The sequence below is a fragment of the Colobus angolensis genome, unplaced genomic scaffold, assembly GCF_000951035.1.
Source record: "Colobus angolensis palliatus isolate OR3802 unplaced genomic scaffold, Cang.pa_1.0 Scaffold42, whole genome shotgun sequence".
NCBI classification, from domain to species: domain Eukaryota; kingdom Metazoa; phylum Chordata; class Mammalia; order Primates; family Cercopithecidae; genus Colobus; species Colobus angolensis.
In genome coordinates, this window is record NW_012117599.1 from 6,907,504 (window position 1) to 6,927,877 (window position 20,374).

General features: G+C 42.8%; 1 protein-coding gene across 2 annotated transcripts; it reads right to left on the reverse strand.

Moving 5' to 3' along the window:
* Positions 1–20,366, reverse strand: MFSD9 (major facilitator superfamily domain containing 9). Of its 2 annotated transcripts, none has more exons than XM_011956614.1 (6): positions 20,019–20,366; positions 15,746–15,833; positions 14,472–14,515; positions 9,514–9,643; positions 6,393–6,602; positions 1–1,537 (listed from the first exon to the last, which is right to left on the reverse strand). In XM_011956614.1, the coding sequence occupies exons 1-6, from the start codon at positions 20,292–20,294 to the stop codon at positions 750–752; spliced, it is 1,536 nt and encodes a 511-aa protein (XP_011812004.1). In that variant the 5' UTR covers positions 20,295–20,366; the 3' UTR covers positions 1–749. The 2 variants fall into 2 exon arrangements, with proteins under 2 accessions (XP_011812004.1, XP_011812005.1); XM_011956615.1 differs by having other exon boundaries at positions 20,130–20,356.
* Positions 20,367–20,374: the final 8 nt, after the last annotated feature.

Genomic DNA, 20,374 nt, shown 5'->3' on the forward strand with positions numbered 1-20,374 from the left:
TTTTAAGAGTTCCAATTTAGTTAGCTGTGTAAAAACAGCCAAGCCTATGTACTTTAATCAAAATCAGTACAGTCTCAGTGTGGTCCTTTTTACCGCCATGAGAAATCAACAGCGGTGCTTTCGAAACACCACGGATTTCTTGGCCCCACCCAGGCCCACTGAATCATCTCTAGGGGGGAGGTCAGTATCTGATTTTTAAGCAGCTTTGAAAAGCGAAAGCCTGGTTCTAATAAACGAGCTTCTTTCATCTGCAGGATTTTGATAGAAAACTCCCTCCTAGTGTATGGAATTTAACTGAAAACTCCAGTTCCAGTTGATAAGAATTTGACTGACATGTCACCCTGTTTTTTAGGAGGAAAATGCTTGTGGTTTCTTCCCTTCCTCCATGTATCATGTTCTCTTATTCCACCACCACTTCCCTACCTTGTAGCTGGTAGTTTTTTTACCCTTGAAAAGTGTAACCTCATTAGCCCAGGTGGGAAGAAGAGACTTTCAGGTAAACGTTGAATATATGCTCGCCTTGGAAAAGCTTCGCTCCAGTCTTAACCTTCCCATGAGCTGCCGTGACTTCTGATCATCCTGCAGGCCTAGCTGCATGGCCAAGGGCTGACCTGGAAGCCCAACAGCTCACACCCACCCAGAAATATTTCCCTTCCACCCCAACCCTTCCCAAAGTGACCTTCTCATCATGGCCGCTGGCCCTCATTCAACCACCTCAAATTTTGTTGCTTTATGTTGTCCAAATCCATCTACTCACTTTTTAATTTACCATTCCTATCACCACTAGAGTGTGGTTTGTTTAGAGACATTATGAAAATGGCCACTAAGGCTAACGCAGCACCCAGACTTGGGGGGCCGCAAGGGCTGACCTCCTGGGCGACCCCCGAGAGGAGAGGGGCAATGATGCGGCCCACCGCAGTCACAGACTGCCCCATGCCGATGAGGGTGCCGCTGGCCTGGGCCCCACCCACGGTCAGCTGGAGGTCCGTGATGCACGTCCTGCCGATGGCAGTGGAGAAGGACAGGAGAGTGGAGGAGAGGACAACTGCACCCATAGTTGGGGCCAAGGAGTAGAGCAGCAGCAGTGTGCAGGTGAGCATGCTGGAGTGCAGCAGCAGTGCCTGTGAGTTGTGCTTGTACAGCCGCAGGATCGGCCCCAGGGCAAGGCCGGCCACGGCCCCCAGCATGCTGCTGTAACTGATGAGGTAGCCTGTCACTTTGGGCCGCACCCCAAACCGTTCCTCCAGGGCCAGGACAAAGTTACTGTAGTACAGCATGACTGCCACGGCCATCAGCAAGCGCACCAGAAATATGTCCCACATTTCGGAAAACAGTAGGTTCTTCATGTTCCGCAAGGCCAACCCCACTTCGACCCAGGGCCGGGCAGCCTTCTTGCTGGCCCTGGCTCCGCGGCTGGTGGCTGCCTCCTGCATTGCGTCATGGGTCCTTCCCAACAGCACGTGGGTCTTTTGCAATGGCAAGCCCTTCTCTGTACTGCCCGGTTTTGCTTCCCTCCATGGAAAGAACCAAACGAGACCTGTTAAAATGGCACGAGACCCGTTAAAGCACTGAATGCACTGAATCCATCCACTACCTCCTTGGGGAAGGGAGAATTATTTGTGTTAGATTACTAATCTATATTTTGGTACTAAATTTATTAGTCTGTATTTTTGTATCTAGTCTTTCACCATTCCTATGGCTTTATTCTGACATCAGGATTCTGGCAAAAGACTCTTCGCCTTTAAAAAGGAACACCACGATACCTACAAAATACTCACTGCTTTCTCCCAGCTCAAAAGCCTATGATAGTTTTCTACATTTCACCATTTCATATCTAAATTGTTATAAATTTAAATTCTTCCCTTATTAACTTTCTAGTTATCTGCCTATTCATTATTTGTCTGTCCGCCTAACATCCATCCATCTATCCAACCATCTAGACATCCAATATTCTTGGAGTGCTTCTTAAGTGCTAAACACAGAAATATATGAACACAGACAAGGCCTCTGAAAACACTGTACTCAAGACACTAAAACTTAAAAAGGGGTTCAGATAAGAAAAGAGGCAACCAGATTGTGATATAAGGGCCATGCTGGGGCAAGCGCAGGCTGCTACATATGTGACGGCCTGCCTTGGCTTGACCGACGGACAGGGACATCTTGGCCAACTCTCCCTGGGAAGCACCTGCTTAGATCTTCCCCAAGTCAGGGTTACCTAGTGCTTGTGCAGGTCACACCTGCAAAACCTCAGGGGGCACCATTCTCACAGAACACAACACATACAACCTTACGCAGCGGCTCTAACCGCCACTCAGATGATCCCACCTCTGCTCTCACAGGACTAGCACATTCTTGCCTGTTGATCTCTTGCCAATCCATGCCCAAAAGTGTTCTTAAAACTGAATTCAAACTTGCCATTTGAGGACATCCTTCCAAACTCTACCCTACTGTTTTTTCAGTTCTTTAGCACTTAAAAGTTCAACTCAGACCAGTGGCTATTCAGAGCTGCTTCATGTTGTTTCCAGCAACTTCATTTGTGTGTCATTTCTCCAAATATCGTGAAAGTGCTTCAGCCACAGACAAATTTACGACGGAAATCCAAACACATGAGAATGTGGATGTGGACTTTTAATGATTCAGTCTTAAAAGGGCCCTTGAACATTACACAGAATATTGATAAAAATGTGAAAGAACTATTGTTGATGGACTAAAAAAGTAGAATTAAAATAATAAAAATGATGATGATGACGGCAACTAACTTCTGTTGAGTGCTTACTATAAGCAATCCACCCACCTACCCATCCATCTGTCCAATCTTCCAATATTCATGGAGTTCTTAAGTGTGAAACGCTAAGAAAATATTAACAAGACAAGGTCTATGAAATCCTACCTCAGGCACTGGGGTAAGCTGCTTGTATTCAGAACCTCTTCCAGTTCTCATAACAAGGCTATGTGTTTTGTTACTCCATTTTATAGATGGAAAACTGGGAGACAATTTGCCCAAGGGTCACACTAAAAGCTGGCAAACCAGGGATTTGAACCTGAGTCTGTCGGACTCCAGAGTTTTGAGTTCTTAACCATAAGAACAGAAATCACGATGAAAAGGCTTTCTCAGGCAAAGTGGCGGATCAGAGGATATAAGAAGCTAACGGGTGCAGCACACCAACATGGCACACGTATACATACGTAACAAACCTGCACGTTGTGCACATGTACCCTAGAACTTATATAATAAAAAATAATTAATTAAAAAAAAAAAAGAAGCGAACGGAGTAAAAGCGTTGAGGAAAACAGCTATAGTCACTGGGGGGTAAAGGATGGCAAGATTGGGATGAGAAAGCAGCACAATATTATGTTCACTGCACTGAATGGCCAAAGCCCTAAGTGGGACACTGTGTGCTGTCTAGCCAGGTCCTCCTCCCTCTCCTCCTCTGCTATTCTATTGGCCCCAGCCTGCCTATCCTCAAGTTTCTTATTTGAGAAAAACAAGTTCCTCTTCCTTGAAGCCACTGTAGTTGGGAACACTTGCAGTGGAATGTTTTCCTAACTGCTTAGAGCCATTTACAGGCTTAAGATAGGGCAATGTATTAAATGGCGCTATTGTTGAAGGATCCAAAATAGAAATCCATAACCAATTTCTTTGTTATATGCTGCCTTTCAATTTTGAGTGATACCACATTCATGTACCTTCCTTTATATGTGAAGATACCTGGTCACATCAGTGAAGCACGTGTTTGAGACGGTTTTATCTAGGTTTATGTGAATCCATCAGGCCTCCCCTCCTGATTCAAGTTACAGGTTAAGTAAATTCCTGGCAAAAAAAATCATAAAGGGGCTGGGCGCGGTGGCTCAAGCCTGTAATCCCAGCACTTTGGGAGGCCGAGACGGGCGGATCACGAGGTCAGGAGATCGAGACCATCCTGGCTAACACGGTGAAACCCCGTCTCTACTAAAAAATACAAAAAACTAGCCGGGCGAGGTGGCGGGCGCCTGTAGTCCCAGCTACACGGGAGGCTGAGGCAGGAGAATGGCGTAAACCCGGGAGGCGGAGCTTGCAGTGAGCTGAGATCTGGCCACTGCACTCCAGCCTGGGCGACAGAGCGAGACTCCGCCTCAAAAAAAAAAAAAAAATCATAATGTATTTCTGTGGGGATTGAGAATAAGCTCATGAACTTTGCTTCCTGAGTCTGACATCCTAACCCAACATGGAAGTCATCATGGAAAACAGAACCCTGAATATGAAGATTGAAAAGCCGCAGTAAAGGACGATATCATTAAATGTAAGGAAAACTGCCTAGCATGAATTCTCGTTTCTGAAGTCATTTATCCAAGGGCCAGCCATGCACCACTCTCTGAGCGAAGAAGAAGAAAGACATTTTAAGCAACTAGCCCTGCATCCAATATGCATCCATGTATGTATGTATTTATTTGAGACAGGATCTCACTCTGTCACCCAGGCTGGAATGCTGTGGTGTGATCACGGCTCACTGTAGTTTTGACCTCCTGGACTCAAACAATCCTCCTGCCTCAGTCTCTCAAGGATTTGGGACTACAGGTATGTGCCACTATGCCTAGCTAATTAAAAAAATTTTTTTTGTAGACTCTCACTATCTTTCCCAGGCTGGTCTTGAACTCCTGGGCTCAAGCAATCCTCCCACTTCAGCCTCCCAGAGTGCTAGGATTACAGGCATGAGCCACTGAACCTGGTCCAATGTGTATTCTGCACAGGGGTGATAGCAGTGAGTAAATATGACAAAATCTCTTCCTTCATGGAGTCTGCCTACTGATTTGGGGGGACAAACAGAAAGTAAGCAGTAAAACAAATTAATAACATAATTTCAGGAATGCGACAAAGAAAATTAAGCTATTTTAGGCAGAATGGTCAGAGAAGGCCTAAAGGAGCAGATATTTCAGTCTTGAATGATGAAAAGAGTCAATAACAGATGTGGGATGAATGTGGCAGGTAGAGGACAGGCCTGGTACAATGCCCTCCTATGGGAATGAGCTTGGCATGCATATGGTTGGTCAGAAAGCCAGCATGGCCAGAATGTATGGAGGGAGGCAGAGAGAAGGGCAGGGTCTGCCCATCACCTACCACTGTGCCACCTGTGAGGCACGTGCATTATTGTGATGGAAGCCACTGGGGGTCTGTAGCAGGAGACCGGCATAGTCTTTCTTTCTTATTTCCATAATTATATTTAAATTTACATTAAATACATTAAAAATAAAAGATGTCCCTTTTAAATTGCAATTAAAACATGTATCATGCAGAAGAATAAAATTAGTACCTTCCTCACACATTACAAAAATCAACTTAAATGGATTAAAGATAAAAATCAACTCCAAATGGATTAAAGACAAACATAAGACCTGGAACTGTAAAAGAGAAGGTAGAAGCTTCTTGAAATTGGACTTGGCAATAATTTCTTAGATATAACAACAAAACCAATCCAAAAATAGACAAATGGAACTACCTGAAACTAAAATGCTTCTGCACAGCAATGGAAACAAATCAGCAAAGTGAAAAGACAACCTGGAAACAATCCGTAAAGCCAAAAGTAACCTGCACAGTGGATATGATTTGCAAATCATACAACTGATAAAGAGTTAATATCCAAACTATGCAAGGTACGTCTTCAACTCAACAGGAAAGAAAAAAACAAAAAAACAAAAAAACTCAGTTTAAAAATGGGCAAAAAGTCTGAATAGACATTTCTCCAAGATGTGGCCAATGGAAAAACAAAAGGTGTTCAATGTCACTGATCATCAGGGAAATTCAAATCAAAACCACAATGAAAAATCACCTCGCACATGTTAGGAGGGCGAATACAGACACATTTTTAAAAGATAAGTATTAATAAGGACGCGGAGAAAAGAGAACTCTTGGGCCGGGTGCGGTGGCTCATGCCTGTAATCCCAGCACTTTGGGAAGCTGAGGCGGCAGACCACATGAGGTCGGGAGTTTGAGACCAACCTGACCAACATGGAGAAGCCCCGTCTCTACTAAAAATACAAAATTAACCAGGTATGGTGGCGCATGCCTATAATCCCAGCTACTCAGGAGGCTGAGGCAGGAGAATCGCTTGAACCCGGGAGGGGGAGGTTGCGGTGAGCTGAGATCACGCCATTGCACTCCAGCCTGGGCAACAAGAACAAAACTCCATCTCAAAAAAGAAAAAAAAGAAAGAAAAGAGAACACTGGTACACTTGGGAATGTAAACTGGTACTGGCCACTACGGAAAATATTAGGGGGGGTTCCTCAAAATGACTTTCACTTTTAGACGGTGAGTCTGTCCATTCTGATAAAAACTAATTGCAAAGAAATAAGAGAAAAGTAGGTAGATTGGTCAGTATGAATACACAAAACAATCTTCCCATGACTGTCAACTTACCGGCATTGAGAATGAAGACCAAAAAGCAGATGAAGGCTGTGAGATAAAACCCATCCTCTAATTCAGTGAGATAGCCACCGACCACGGGGCCCAAGATGAAGCCCACGCCGGAGGCTGTGTTGAAGTGTCCGATGACAAGCGGCCGTTCCTTCTCTGGAACCACATCAGAAAGTAGAGCCCTCGAGATGGAGAGTGTGTGTTTAAAAATACCTGCAAGGGGATGAGAAACAGTCTCTGTAACTTTTTCCAGACCACAAGTATCTCACTTATGATCCTGTGCTTCACCTCTACCCCTGATGGAGTTCTGATCTCCGGTTTCTTTGGAAGGCAGCTATGCTCAGCACTTTACAACCAAGGCATCTGATCTTATTTTCTTTGAACCTCAGAGGTCTGCTGGTTCCATCCCATCATAATTGGACTCCTGGCCTAGCACTCTGATCCTAGTCAGTCACCTTATCTCTGGCAACCAAGTCCCTTAGCCCTCAGCTTGCCCACCTCTGGTCATGACCTCCCAGGTGTCTCCCAGTTACCCAACTGCATTTCACGGTGGCTTCCATAAAGCGAGTTTTCCTTCTTTACACATTAACTCATTGAGCCTATATTTACTACATGCCTACTCTATGGCCAGCCCTAATCTTGACCCTGAGGATAAACCAAGGAACAGAGAAACGGAGCTGGGGAGAGTACAAGGAGTGAATAAAAATCTGATAGCACCATCACTGAACCAATACCAGTGGATTTTCTACCAGTAAGAGGCCTGTGAATTTGTTGAACAAATTGAATGCTGTGATACAACTTTTAATAAGAAATAAAAGTGACTGACAACTATACTCCTCACATCTCTGCAGATGGGATTTGACTCCTATGTCCCCAGACCCCCATGTGCAGAACAACCATACTTGCAAACATGCTGACAGACTCTGGTAACCAGCGGCCCACTATTTTGATCAACACATAGTAGAAACTGAATAAATGCGGCTGGCGGATCTGCGTGAATCACCCAAGTGTGATGTGACACAGTGTTTCTCCGTGATCTCCCGTGGGGAGTCCCACTCTGCACATCACTGTGCTGCTGCCGAGTGGTTCAACACACTCGTCCTACTAATCTATTCCCAGCTCTGCCTCAAAAGTAGTGTGGTTGTGTGCCTGATAGCCAGACTCTTTGGAAAGCAAATGTGTAAATCTCTTTTGGAATTAGGTAGATGGACTCTCCCTAGAGCTGTTTTCGTAAACATCAGAGAGGACTGGGCCAGAACATGATTTCGATAGGTCTTGCAGGAATTCTATGATTCTTTTTGAAATTGTATTGATGTCAGTTTCACTTTATATACATACATGAGGGACGAGGACTGCGGTAAGAGTATCCCACAAACAACCCAGCCTCAGCTTCTCTTGTCTTTCAGAGGTTGGGGTGGTGGACAGAGTGGAATGGAAAATGAGGCGTCCAACTCAGGCACTTAAAACTCAGGCACTGACTCAAAGTCAGTGGCTCATTTTTAGGACACGAGGATCTGAATCCACGACTGACTTTGTGAAGCAGAACCCTGTGACGCCCCCCATGGCTTGCTCCTGTTCACAGACCACTGAACACTGTGGAGGTTACATGGGCAAGGAGGAATTTTTATGTATGGCTCTCACTGGTGAAAATTATAGTGACAGTTCGTATAAGAAAACTCTCACTACTTAAGCCCAGGCTCATTTCCTATTAAATAAAACATTTTAATCCTCCCCATAAATCTCAATGCATTTTGCAGCAACTCTAGGTTCTTCTTCATCTTCCCCATCTGCTTCTTTAGAATTATGGACAGTATGTACCACGTAATGGTGGAGTGTGTTACACTGTAGAAAGCCATGCTGCCCACCACGAACGATAAACTCAACACCAGATGTACATACAATGGCTATCACTTGGATTTTGTGTGTGGTACTGGGGTTTGTAAAGACAACTGCCCACATTCAAGCAAAGACCTTCATAAAGCATTTATCTAGTCAACAAAAAGGCATGGTTAAGAACTTTGGGGGCTGAACTCTGCAGACTTTCAGAGTAAATGAAAAAAGTATATATTCCACAGGAATGGTGTGGAAATCCCAGGTGAGTCAGCTGATCATCACGTCTATGTTAAAATGAGTTATCTGATGCTCCATTTCTTTGGGGAGTCAATTAAAAGCAAGCAGTTTAACAAAACTTGGGATGGCGCCCAGTGCCCCTGACTTGTCGAGCAGGGTAGCAAAGCCTGCCAGTGCTCTGATAGGTACACTAAGAGAGACACTGAAACTCCTCTAATTGCTAAGAATGGCAAAGAGAGAACAAAGAGCTTCTATAGGAATAATCTACCCACCAAGCACCACCCAGCATTCACAGGAGGTTTCAAAAAATGGACAAAATAAAAGCTAGTTCAAAATGGTAAAAACAGCCCAGACCAGTCTAGAAGTAGCAAACTCACCCACGAGCTGCTGTATCATAATCCCAGTGTCCCCTCTAATTGACAGACAGAAGGAGGCCACAGGAAAGCTAAAGAGGTGAATCCCAATTTGATGTGAGGAAGCCCAGTTACAAGACTACAGACTCACCAAGGGAGAGAACAGGAACCTCAGTGCTGGCCAAAGACACTTAACAAATTCTTACTGACTTGATGTAAAGCAAGATCAAAAGGAAGGAGACAAGTCCCAGTACAGCAGTGTGATCATTCACGCCGACAGGCTCTGAGGGGCAAGGGGCTCTGTCAAGTACAACTCCAGGTTTGGTCAAGATAGCAGAGTGTCTGGTTCGTGCTAAATGTTCAATGGCCGGCAGCTGCTGGTGTCACTTATAGCCACAATTGCCATTGTAATTAGCACTTTATGTAAGTGCTAATCAAAGAGGCAATGTCCAGCAGGAACAGGCTTTAGACAGACAGACACACACACACACACACACACGGCCAGCATTTCTGCCTGTTAGAATTCCCACATTTGGGAAGCCTCAGAGACTTGCCAGGCACGGCTCCCTTCTGAACACTCTTTATGCAAGTAAGGATGTTGAGCAAGACCACAGAGGTGGCCCAGGAGGAAGCCTGCCATTTCACATATTGAGGTTCTGGGGGAAACTATGTTTGATAAAAAAAAAAAAAAAGTCACTCACCTGCCGGGACTCTAGCCAGGACAAACAGGAACATGTTGGTGGCTGCTCCGAGAAGGAGATAGCCCAGGGCACTGAGTAGAATGCATGCCAGCAAGGAAGACCGTTTTCCCACCACATCGCTCCAGCAGCCCTGAAAAGCAAGAAAAAGCCCTTTGACGCCATCCACAGCAACAACTACTACCATGCAAATGACCAAAACAAAGTGACCAGGGGAAATCATTAGAAGATTCAGTGTCAGATCCTCAAATGCTCAATTCCATGATGCCATTTGTCAGAGTAAGTTATTTTCTCTGATCTTCACACACAGTGAATGAAAAAACACAACGTATTTTTCTTTGTCCAAAAACAAACAAACAAAAAAGTCTGATGATCTGGTAGCTAAGAAAGGCAGGAGAGATGATAAAGTATAATTTATAAAGCCTCATTCTCTTCATTCTCATTACTTTATACGACTATACTCTTCAGATACCACGTACATTTTTAAAAACTTTAGAAAATACTGAAAAACAAAATGAAGAATATAAAAATACCTCATATTGGGAGGCCGAGACGGGCAGATCACGAGGTCAGGAGATCGAGACCATGCTGGCTAACATGGTGAAACCCCGTCTCTACTAAAAAATACAAAAAACTAGCCGGGCGAGGTGGCGGGCGCCTGTAGTCCCAGCTACTCGGGAGGCTGAGGCAGGAGAATGGCGGGAACCCGGGAGGCGGAGCTTGCAGTGAGCCGAGATAGCGCCACTGCACTCCAGCCTGGGCCCCAGAGCGAGACTCCGTCTTAGCAAAAAAAAAAAAACCTCATAATCCCAAATGTACCTATATTTTAACAAAATGGCCATACAATATGCTCTATTTTGTAACGTGCTTTTTCCACTTAATATGACTTAAGTATCATTCCATGTTATTAAAACTTTGCCTTTGTTACCATTTTAATTATATTCCTTATTCCACTACATACCAATATTTATTTAACAAACTGTTTTGTTAGATTTTTGGTTTTTTTTTTTGAGACGGAGTCTCGCTCTGTCCACCAGGCTGGAGTGCAGTGGCGCTATCTCGGCTCACTGCAAGCTCCGCCTCCCGAGTTCCCGCCATTCTCCTGCCTCAGCCTCCCGAATAGCTGGGACTACAGGCGCCCGCCACGGTGCCCAGCTTTTTTTTTTGTATTTTTAGTAGAGACGGGGTTTCACCGTGGTCTCGATCTCCTGACCTTGTGATCCGCCCGCCTCAGCCTCCCAAAGTGCTGGGATTACAGGCGTGAGCCACCGCGCCCGGCCAGATTTTTGCTCTTTAAAAATTTGTCAAAAATATAAATAATGCTACAATAAGCATCTTCATTGCAAACTCTCCACAGATACACTTAAAAATTCCCTTGGAACAAATCCCTAGAATTAGAGTTGCTCCAATTCTATGCAGGCATTTTTTTTAGGCATTTGCCATATACTGACCAATTACTCTCTGGAAAGATTTGTAATCCCATATATACTGTAATTAGAACAGTAACAGTCTCCATTTCCCCTTATTTCAACCAGCACTGTTCCTGTCAATGTTTAAAGTCTACAGATTGGTTAAACAGCATCTTTTAAAATTATGTTTGCCTATTTTCTTGATAATTTTTTAAAAGGTTGTGTACCATTTGCATTTTCTCTCGAGAGAAGCACATAAGGCAGCATTTCTGCTCCTTAGAATTCCCACGTTTGGGAAGCCTCAGAAACTTGCCCGGCAGAGCTCCCTTCTGAACACTCTATGCAAGTAAGGATGTTGAGCAAGGCCACAGAGGTGGCCCAGGAGGAAGCCTGCCATTTCACATACTGATGTTCTGAGTGAAGCTGTGTTTGGAAAAAAAAGTCACTGCCTTAAAACAACAATTACCAAACACTATACTATCAATGGAGCACTGTGTAAAAGGGTTAGGAACAGGGTCCCTCCAGCTGTATGAAACCCTGGATGACCCCCACTTCCAGTACAACGGGCTGGTCTCCATTAGTCCCGGCTGGGAGGCGACTGAGGCTGGTTCCTGCGTCCCTCCTTCCTCAGCGATGTTCCACAACCATTCCTCACCCTCTCCACTAACCATGGAAGGAAACTCAGCAGGCCACTCCTCCATGCTAATTGTCAAGTGTACCTGTTCATGCCCTCTCCCCATTTTTATTGATATGTTCATCTTTTTCTTAAGGACCCGAAAGATCCCTTTACATAAGGATGTTAACTTCCTCTATAAAATATTTTTAAGGTAAATCTTCCAAAATACTGTCATCCTCCTACAGGTGTCGTCAATCCTAATCCCCAATTTTCATTTCAATGAATTTTAGAAATTCCCCACACTCCCCTGATCTGGGGAAGGGGTCACTGGCCTCCTTGTGTTCACAGGGCAGTGGGATAATCTGGGAGTTACACCCTGGGCCCCGAGCCTGGCTGCCTGGGCTCAATGCTGAACTCATCATTCCTTCCACCATGACCTCGGACACAGGAGCTAACCTCTCTATGCCTCAGTTTCTCTACCTGTAAAACAAGAATAATGATAATATCTGCCTCAGAGATTACCTTCTCCACTCAACACTTTCTATGTGCTTAATATAAAATGAGTCATTAAAGAACCACAACCACCCTCTGAGGCTGGTTATTATAAGGATTAGAGGAAATAAAGTTCTCAAAACATGACCTGACACATAGGTACTTAATACATGGATCATTTTTTATTAAAATATATTTATTTAAAAACATTAGACAAATCTGACAGAACATACTTTTTCTTTATAGAGATTTGTTCTCAAATTAAAATGCTTTTGGTAAAATTTATAATTAAAATACGTGCTTACAAAAGTATGGGTTAAAAAGGAAATTTTAAGTAGGCATTTCCGTACCTTAAGGCTTTCTAAGAAAAGTATTCATTGAATTTCAGCTAAAAGACATATGAAATGTTCCATGTAAGTACAAACATAAAACAACAAAGAAAATCTGAAAAAAAGGGTAGAGTCATAGTTAGCAATAAAAATTCACATTCATAAAGTGCTAACTATTGCCAGGTGCTCTGATAAGAGTACAAAAAAAATTGAGCAAGTAAGCCTGGTCTATATCTCAGAAAGATCAGAGTCCAGAAGGAGAAAACATTTAAAGAATTAACATACACTATGGCCTAATAGCTCTAACAGACACATGCATCAGGTTTTTTGGGAGCAAGTTTACAAATAAAGAGAAAAGGTGTTTACTAAGATGTAACTCAAACTTTTCTCTCTCAAGAAAGAACATGAAATAGGACATTCTGCTTGACAAGCAAGTGCACTGCTCTCCTGTACAACCTGATAACTCTAGTTACCTATTTACCATTTTATTACCATTAAGGCAATGACAGATGACTCCTAGAAAAAAAATAATATGGGCTTAGAGTCTACATACTGAGATTAGGTGGCTTAGTCAAACTAACCTATGTGGGTCTTAATTGGTCTTAATTTCCTCTTATATAAAAGGAAGATACCAAACTACTTTGCTGGGTTACTATAAAGTGTAAATGAGGCTAAAACTAGTATTGTTATGGAAATCTAATATAAGAAAGACTTCAATAAAAGATAAATCAGGAAGTAGTTGTTTACTTATTTAAGAATTTATTATGGAATCTGAGTGAATTTCTTTTAAAAATGTATTTTACAAGGAAGCAACTCTTGCAAAATGTAAGTACACTTTGTGTTCTTTAAATATGAGATCCCCAGGTCAGCTATTGAGACCAAAGTCACTAATGAACAATTGTGAGACTAAACAGACTATTCTACTGAACTGCCTGAACCACTGGACACTGAGGTCTCCAGACCAGAGGGATCACAGTAGACTGCACAGGGAGAGGGAAGGGGACGATCAGGTAAGGTCTCTGAAATTCAAACAACTGAGTGGTCAGAAGTAGGGCAGTGACAAGGTCACCACTGAATCTGTGTTTCTTTTTTTTTTTTATTTCTTAGAAATAGGGTCTTACTATGTTGCCCAGGCTAGACTTGAATTCCTGGGCTCAAGCGATCCTCTGACCTTAGCCTCCCAAGTGGCTGGGACTGCAGGTGCCAGCCACCATGCCTGGCCACCTCTGGATCTTTCTACTCCATGCTGCAGATATACAATCAGCCAATCCAAATGTCCCCTTATGTCTATACACTTAAGTCTTATACAAAAGCTTTTATTTAGTTCAAAATACACAACTTTAAATAGAATAGCAGAAATATAAATGGATTTGATTACAGTCAATGAAATAAATAATATCAATGAAATAAATAACGTCAATGAAATAAATGAAAATCAGCTAGACCTATCACAAAAATGGATTAATGTGATAACAATTACACAGAAACCAACAGAAAAACATCAGGATAAGAGACCTTTTTGTGTTAAATTATCTCATGTCTTTTTTTTTTTCTACTTTGAAAAATGGAAGTAATACAATTTCTAATAAATGAAATAAATAATGAAATAAATAATGTCAATGAAATAAATAATAAAATTGATAATAACTTTTGTTTTGAGATGGAGTCTTGCTCTGTTGACCACACTGGAACGCAGTGGTGCGATCTCACGGGTTCACACCATTCTCCTGCTTCGGCCTCCTGAGTAGCTGGGACTACAGGTGCCTGCCACCACGCCTGGCTAATTTTTTTGTATTTTTTTTAGTAGAGATGGGGTTTCACCATGTTAGCCAGGATAGTCTCAGTCTCCTGACCTCGTGATCCACCCACCTCGGCCTCCCAAAGTGCTGGGATTACAGGCGTGAGCCACCGTGCCCGGCCTAAAATTGGTGACAACTTTTGTTTACGTTCTTTTTGCCCGTAAAACGTAGGGAATTATAGGAAGAACATATTACAATTTAAAGGTGTTCTCATCCCAAATCTATCACTTTTTGCTAAACTTCAAGTCCCCAATTTTACTACATCTGTGATGGATGAGACATGTGATTATGTTTCACCAAATGGAAGATAACTTACCACGAATGTGCTAGAAAAGAGTTGCAAAACGCCATAGGAGGAGCCTGTAAAAACAAATCAATAACAATAAAATCAGCTAGACCTATCACAAAAATGCATTAATGTGATAACAATTACACAGAAACCAACAGAAAAACATTAGGATAAGAGACCTTTTTGTGTTAAATTATCTCACGTCTTTTTTTTTTTTCTACTTGGAAAAATGGAAGTAACACAATTTCTAATAAAACGTTTTCAAAAAATTGAGGGTAAACAGAAGAGAGAACAAAGGCAAAAGGTGACCTTATGGATGCTGTATGATTGCCCTTCCATCATATGAGATTGTGTAGCTTCAACTTCTGAAACAGCATAGAGAGTACTCAGGGGAATAGAAATGTAAATTCTGGAAAAATTCTACTAAGCCTTAAAATCTTAACATTGTCTCTTATGTTTCTAATGTTTAATGGTTTTATAAAATGATTTAATTTTATATAGAACTTACATTTTTTTTTTACAGAGTTCTTTTACCCCCATTATCATGCAACATGCCCCATCTGCTTTTCCCAAAAACCTTCACACTGCTGGGTGGTCCAGTGTAATTCCAAGTACATTTGTCAAGGGAAATACAAATCATGGCTTGGACCACGATTTAACAAATATTATGTACAAGACCATCTACAAACACTTGCTTGTGTGGCTTGTGAGTGATCAAGAGCTGTTAGTCTCAACAATTTCTCATTAGTTAGCATAGTCCGAAGCCCTGCTATCTCTGGCCTTTTTGGTAAATCAATGACTTCTGCATAGAATTTTTATGCTGCACAGGCAGAGAAACCCTACAGTCTCTATGATGTGTTGGTGATGGTGTGAGAAGCTTGCAACTAATTGGCTAATGTTCACCAAATCCTTTCCCACAGGATGTAATTTCTGCAGATTATGTTTCCCTGGTCTCTCACATTAGTTTAAGGGTTCCTGTGGGCAGGAGTCCACATATACCTACCCTTTTACACACACAGCCAGTTCCTTGCAGAGGCTCCATAAGTACCTGTTGCCACTAGTGGCATGGGACTTGGTTATAGTGTTCAAACCTCAAAATCTCTCTGAACATAGGTTGTCTAGAAAAAAAGGAATTGCATTTGCTATAGGGTACTATTTTAAAATATTCTCGAAATTTGTTTTATCTCATTTCCCACTTACCTTTGGATAAAATTTGGCTACACGACTGAACTGTTTTCAGGCACTTGGTTCAGAGGATTTAAAATTCAGTACTCTAAAAATGAGCAGTATTGACCACTCACCTACTATTCCAGCAACGGTTGGACTTGCTCCAAGGGACTTGACATGAAGGCTCAATAAAGGCACAACCATGCTGACACCAAACAAATCCTAAAACAAAATAAATGCTGATGGACTCAAATTAGTACTTTTCAAACTAGGCAACCTAAAATTTTAAACTAATTTAAAAATTAAAACCTGTATCTAAAATTTTAAAGAAGTCATAATTGGATACCATAGCATGCCATACAAATCCGCTGCCACTTGCAAATGCCTGGATTAGTCTGACCTGGGATCCATTTTAACTTTACAATCAAGGAGGATATGCTACAGAAGTTCCTCAAACAAAACAGATAAAAAAAAAAAAAACCCATATTTTCTGTGGATAAGTCATAAGAAAAAATGCAGTCATAATTTGTATTTATTGGTGAACTAGTACTTCCTTAAAAATATGTTTCCTTCTGGAGTTGGCGAAAGTGGCTAATGTCCTAGAACCTGTGGTTTATAAGCTTATAAAATAATACCTGAGAAGAAAGGCTCAGTAAAGCAGGAAGGAAAAAGCTGGTGCACTGGGGAAAGGCCAATGTTTTGCAGCTAAGTCATAGAAAGTGAATGGGCTTTGGGGTCAGGCAGACAGTTCTCAATTCCAGCTCCATCACTTACTAAACATTTGTCTTTGGAAAGTTACTTAAAGTTACCAAGCTTCTGTGTTGTCATCTGCAAAGGGTAGAACAGTAATACCTGCCTGGTAGTAGTATCATGAGCATTAAGTGGCATAATGCTTCAGAAAGGCCTGATAAAACAATGTAAGCTCAAACACGTCTTCTGCCTTCTTCAGTTCTGGTGATACGTACGGGTCCTTTTTGCTAGGTATTCTGAGTTCATAGACAGACTGTTAACTTTTCCTTTAATTTTGTTCTTATTCTCACTTCACTAGGTTACCTGCTACAGTTGGTTTAGTGCGAGAAAAAACATTGCACACACACAGTTTTCATTATACTTGACCTGAATTCCTTCTTTCGTAAACCTGGTTAGTTGGAAAGAAAGAACTCACATGAAATGTGTATTTTCCTTGAGCTCAGAGTTAATCTTTTGTTCCCCCTTCCCTGTCCTGATAGCTGTGCATTCATATAACTATAGATACATAAATTTCCACGTACTCAGTGGGCCTTTTCCACAGTTACATCTTTAGATGACCCTGTTATCTAATATCAAGTGACTGTAATTAGCTCTTAAAATTACATTACCAGAGTGATGGTTTATTATTTCAATATTGTGATTACTTAAAATTTCCTTTGGGTCTGAGCCAGTTTCTTTTGGGCTTTGCTGTCAGTTGCATCTCATCAGCCCACTGATGTTTATACATTTAAAAGACTCAAAATGTAGCAGCCAAATCTTCTGGATCTTTCAGAAAAGGAAACTCGATTGTCTAATAACCTTTTTTTTCCAAAAAAAAAAAAGTCCCAGTACAACATATCATTTAATAAAATGGTTATCCTAAATAAGAGATGGAGAGAAATATTTAGTTCAAGAGCCTGAGATCTATGGAAGGTAAGTATGAAAATACAGACACAAAAGCAATAACTGATAATTGGTATTACTTTAGCACGTGGTAAGTCTGAAAAATACTATATTCTTCCAAGGAGACCTCCCACTGAATCTTTCCTCTCAGGAAGTTCTGTTCTAAAATTTGTCTTCTCCTTTACTTTTTTTTTGGTTTTTGTTTTTTTTTTTTGTCTTCTCCGTTACTAGAAAAGGCCACTCCTTTCTGCTTCTGAATCCATAGCTTCTTCAAAATCACTGCATTTGGCAGCTGGTCGTGTGCATGCAACCACTTCATAAAAAGATCATGTCAGAAGGGGCCGCTTAAACTTTCACTGAACATCAACATTTTTCAATAAAAATTGATGAATATGTACACTCAAAAGTTTCAGGACTCTTTTCAGGGTAGGAACCCCAGTAATTATTGATGACTGGACTATCTCAACAAAAATGAATTATCACCTGAATAAAGCCGATGGGATGGAAAACAAATCTCAAGTATCTGGAGGAAAAAAGTGGTTGAAATAGATCTCATCACCATCTAAGCATCCTAAACAAAATGGGCCTCAAGGGTCATCTTGGTCTTCCCTCCTAAACAAATTAAAGCCTGGAAGGACACATGCTGCTAAAACAGCAAATGACTTCTCTAATCTTGTTCCCTTCCTTTCCCATTCAGAAACCATTTGTCCAAGAATCTTAGAGGTCTCTACATCCCTAAATATGTCAAAAAAAATAACTAAATTATGTATAATATTCCTTAGATATTACCTAACAATCATCTGCTAGGTAGCTTTATGTGACTTTCATATAAAGCTTCATATATTTTAATTGTTTACAATATTTTCCATTAAAAAAATCCCTACTCTCTCAACTTTTGGGAAACCATAAACTTTTCCCTTAAGATGTGAGACACCTAATGCTTCTCTTGAATACATTATTAAAGTTATTAAAATTCTGTATCAGGCTTGCTAGATTAGACTTGCCAAGTGCACAGCATAAAGAAAACATGAGAAATTGTGAATATTCAAATCTGTATTGGAAAGTGGACCTTAACAGATGATCTGTGAATTGCTTTTTTTATTCTAATACTAAAACCATTTTGAATTCTAAGTCACGTTCGTTTCCAAATTCTCTGAACCCTCGTCTGGACTTTCCAGGTAAGGGCTCGAATGTTTTCATCTGGCTGAACCAGCCCAAGTCCCTTCTGAGATAGGACAGCAGTAGCTTGGGACCCACATCTAAAAAGGCTGGATGTCAGTCAACTCCTCTCCAGGAACCACCCAAACTCACTGGTTGTGAATTCTAGGTGCCTAGACTGAAAAGTGGAATAAGCATCCCCATACCGAGAATGAACTAATAGATTAAAGGATAGTGGTCAGAAGGAGTGCCCGTCTCTGAAGTTAAAGGCAAAGAGTTGGAGGGTGGGTCCGGCAATGGCCCTAGAGGCAGAGAAATCCTCTCTAAAAAGCCACCCTCCCTGAAGGCCTTGTGCTTCTGGGCTTGCAGCTATTTGGTGAACATGCTTTCATGATGGTCTTAACTATTAACTCAACATTGTTACCGTTGTTACCAACGGTTGAACACGTTGCATGGAGGTGGGGGGCATGGAGAGTGCATGAGAATGGGAGAAGTGGTGGTCTTGACCCACATCTGGGCAGAAAACGACTCCTCCTTGCCAGGGCCCAGTGCCATCAGATACTATCTTCAAGGCCTCAAAGATAGCCTTCTCCCATTGACACTTATCTCAGCTCCCTCGTCCTCAAGATACTGGATTAGCTCACACCCAGGGTTACTGAATTAGGCCTAGCCTTGGAAAGGGAGGAGTGCAAAGGTGGAGCTAGGGTTCTTGCAGATAATGGCCCAGAAACTACCAACATCAGCTTACTTGTAAGACTAAATTCTTCGGTGGCAGAACTGTGGATTACAACAGTGGAGCTCCACAGCACCTGCCACATGGCAGGTGTTCAGAAATGCTATGAATCAGCTTACTGAACTTTCCATTCTACGTGGGAAATTAGCACTCAGGGAGCAAACCAGGACACGCGCGTGCACACACTCCCGCGCGCACACACGCAAGCACACACACACCATGATGAAACCAAACCTGCATTGTGCAATGCACACCCACTGTCCAAAGGTAGAGGGATACAATTCACTCTGATCTGTGTGTTTAAACATTCAAGTCAACCAAGAGCTCTAGTGAAAACGCACCCAATTCTGTACAAGTGGGGTCATCAACAGCGGCTTCCCCAGCCTGTTCTGGTAGAAAAGCAAACCACACGCACACACATCACGACGAAACCAAACCTACGCCGTGCAATGCGCAGTTTGTCGAAAGGCAGATCGGTAAAATTCACTCTGATCTCCGTTTTTTAATATTCAAGTCAACCAAGAACCCTAGTGAAAATGTGCCTAAATCTGTCCAAGCGGGGTCATCAACAGCGGCCTCCCCTGCCTGTTGTGGTAAAAAGGCTTGCATGTCCCTACCTCACCAGCAGCCGCGCAGCAGCTGGGCTTTTCCAAGCTTGCCCAAGCCCCTGTTCTCCGCCCTGCAAAAGCTGCACCTGCCACAGCATTTAACACCTGGTCACACCTGAGGCTGGTACCAGGGCTTCTTTAAAGGCAGGGAAGGGAAGAGGCTCCGCGAACGGGGTGCAAGCGAACGCGAGAGGGGCAATAAAGCAGTGTGGCCAGATGCAGACTGAAGTGGGTGATGGGGCAAGAGTGGAGCCTGATAGGTAGTGAGGCACTCACCAGGCGAAGTGCGGGTTCCCACTCCCTGGGAGCTCCCCCAGAGCTCCAAGAACCGCCTGGGTCCCGAGGCCCGAACACAGCACTTGGTCCCAGCCCCACGCTCGCACTCACCAAGAAGCCTACCAAGTACAGACAGAGCAGGAAGCGGCGGGTTCGGACCGCACCGGAGTCGGCAGCCCCCGCCTCGGTTCCTGTCTTCCGCTCTTGTTGCGGCTCTGCGATCTCCGAGACCAGCCTGGGGGCCAAGCTCATGTCCCAGTGACCCCCAAGCTCCATACTGGCGCCGCCCAGGGGTCGGACGCAGCAGCAGCCGCCGACCGGCCCCGGGAGCCCAGCCCCGCCCCGAGCGGAAGCAG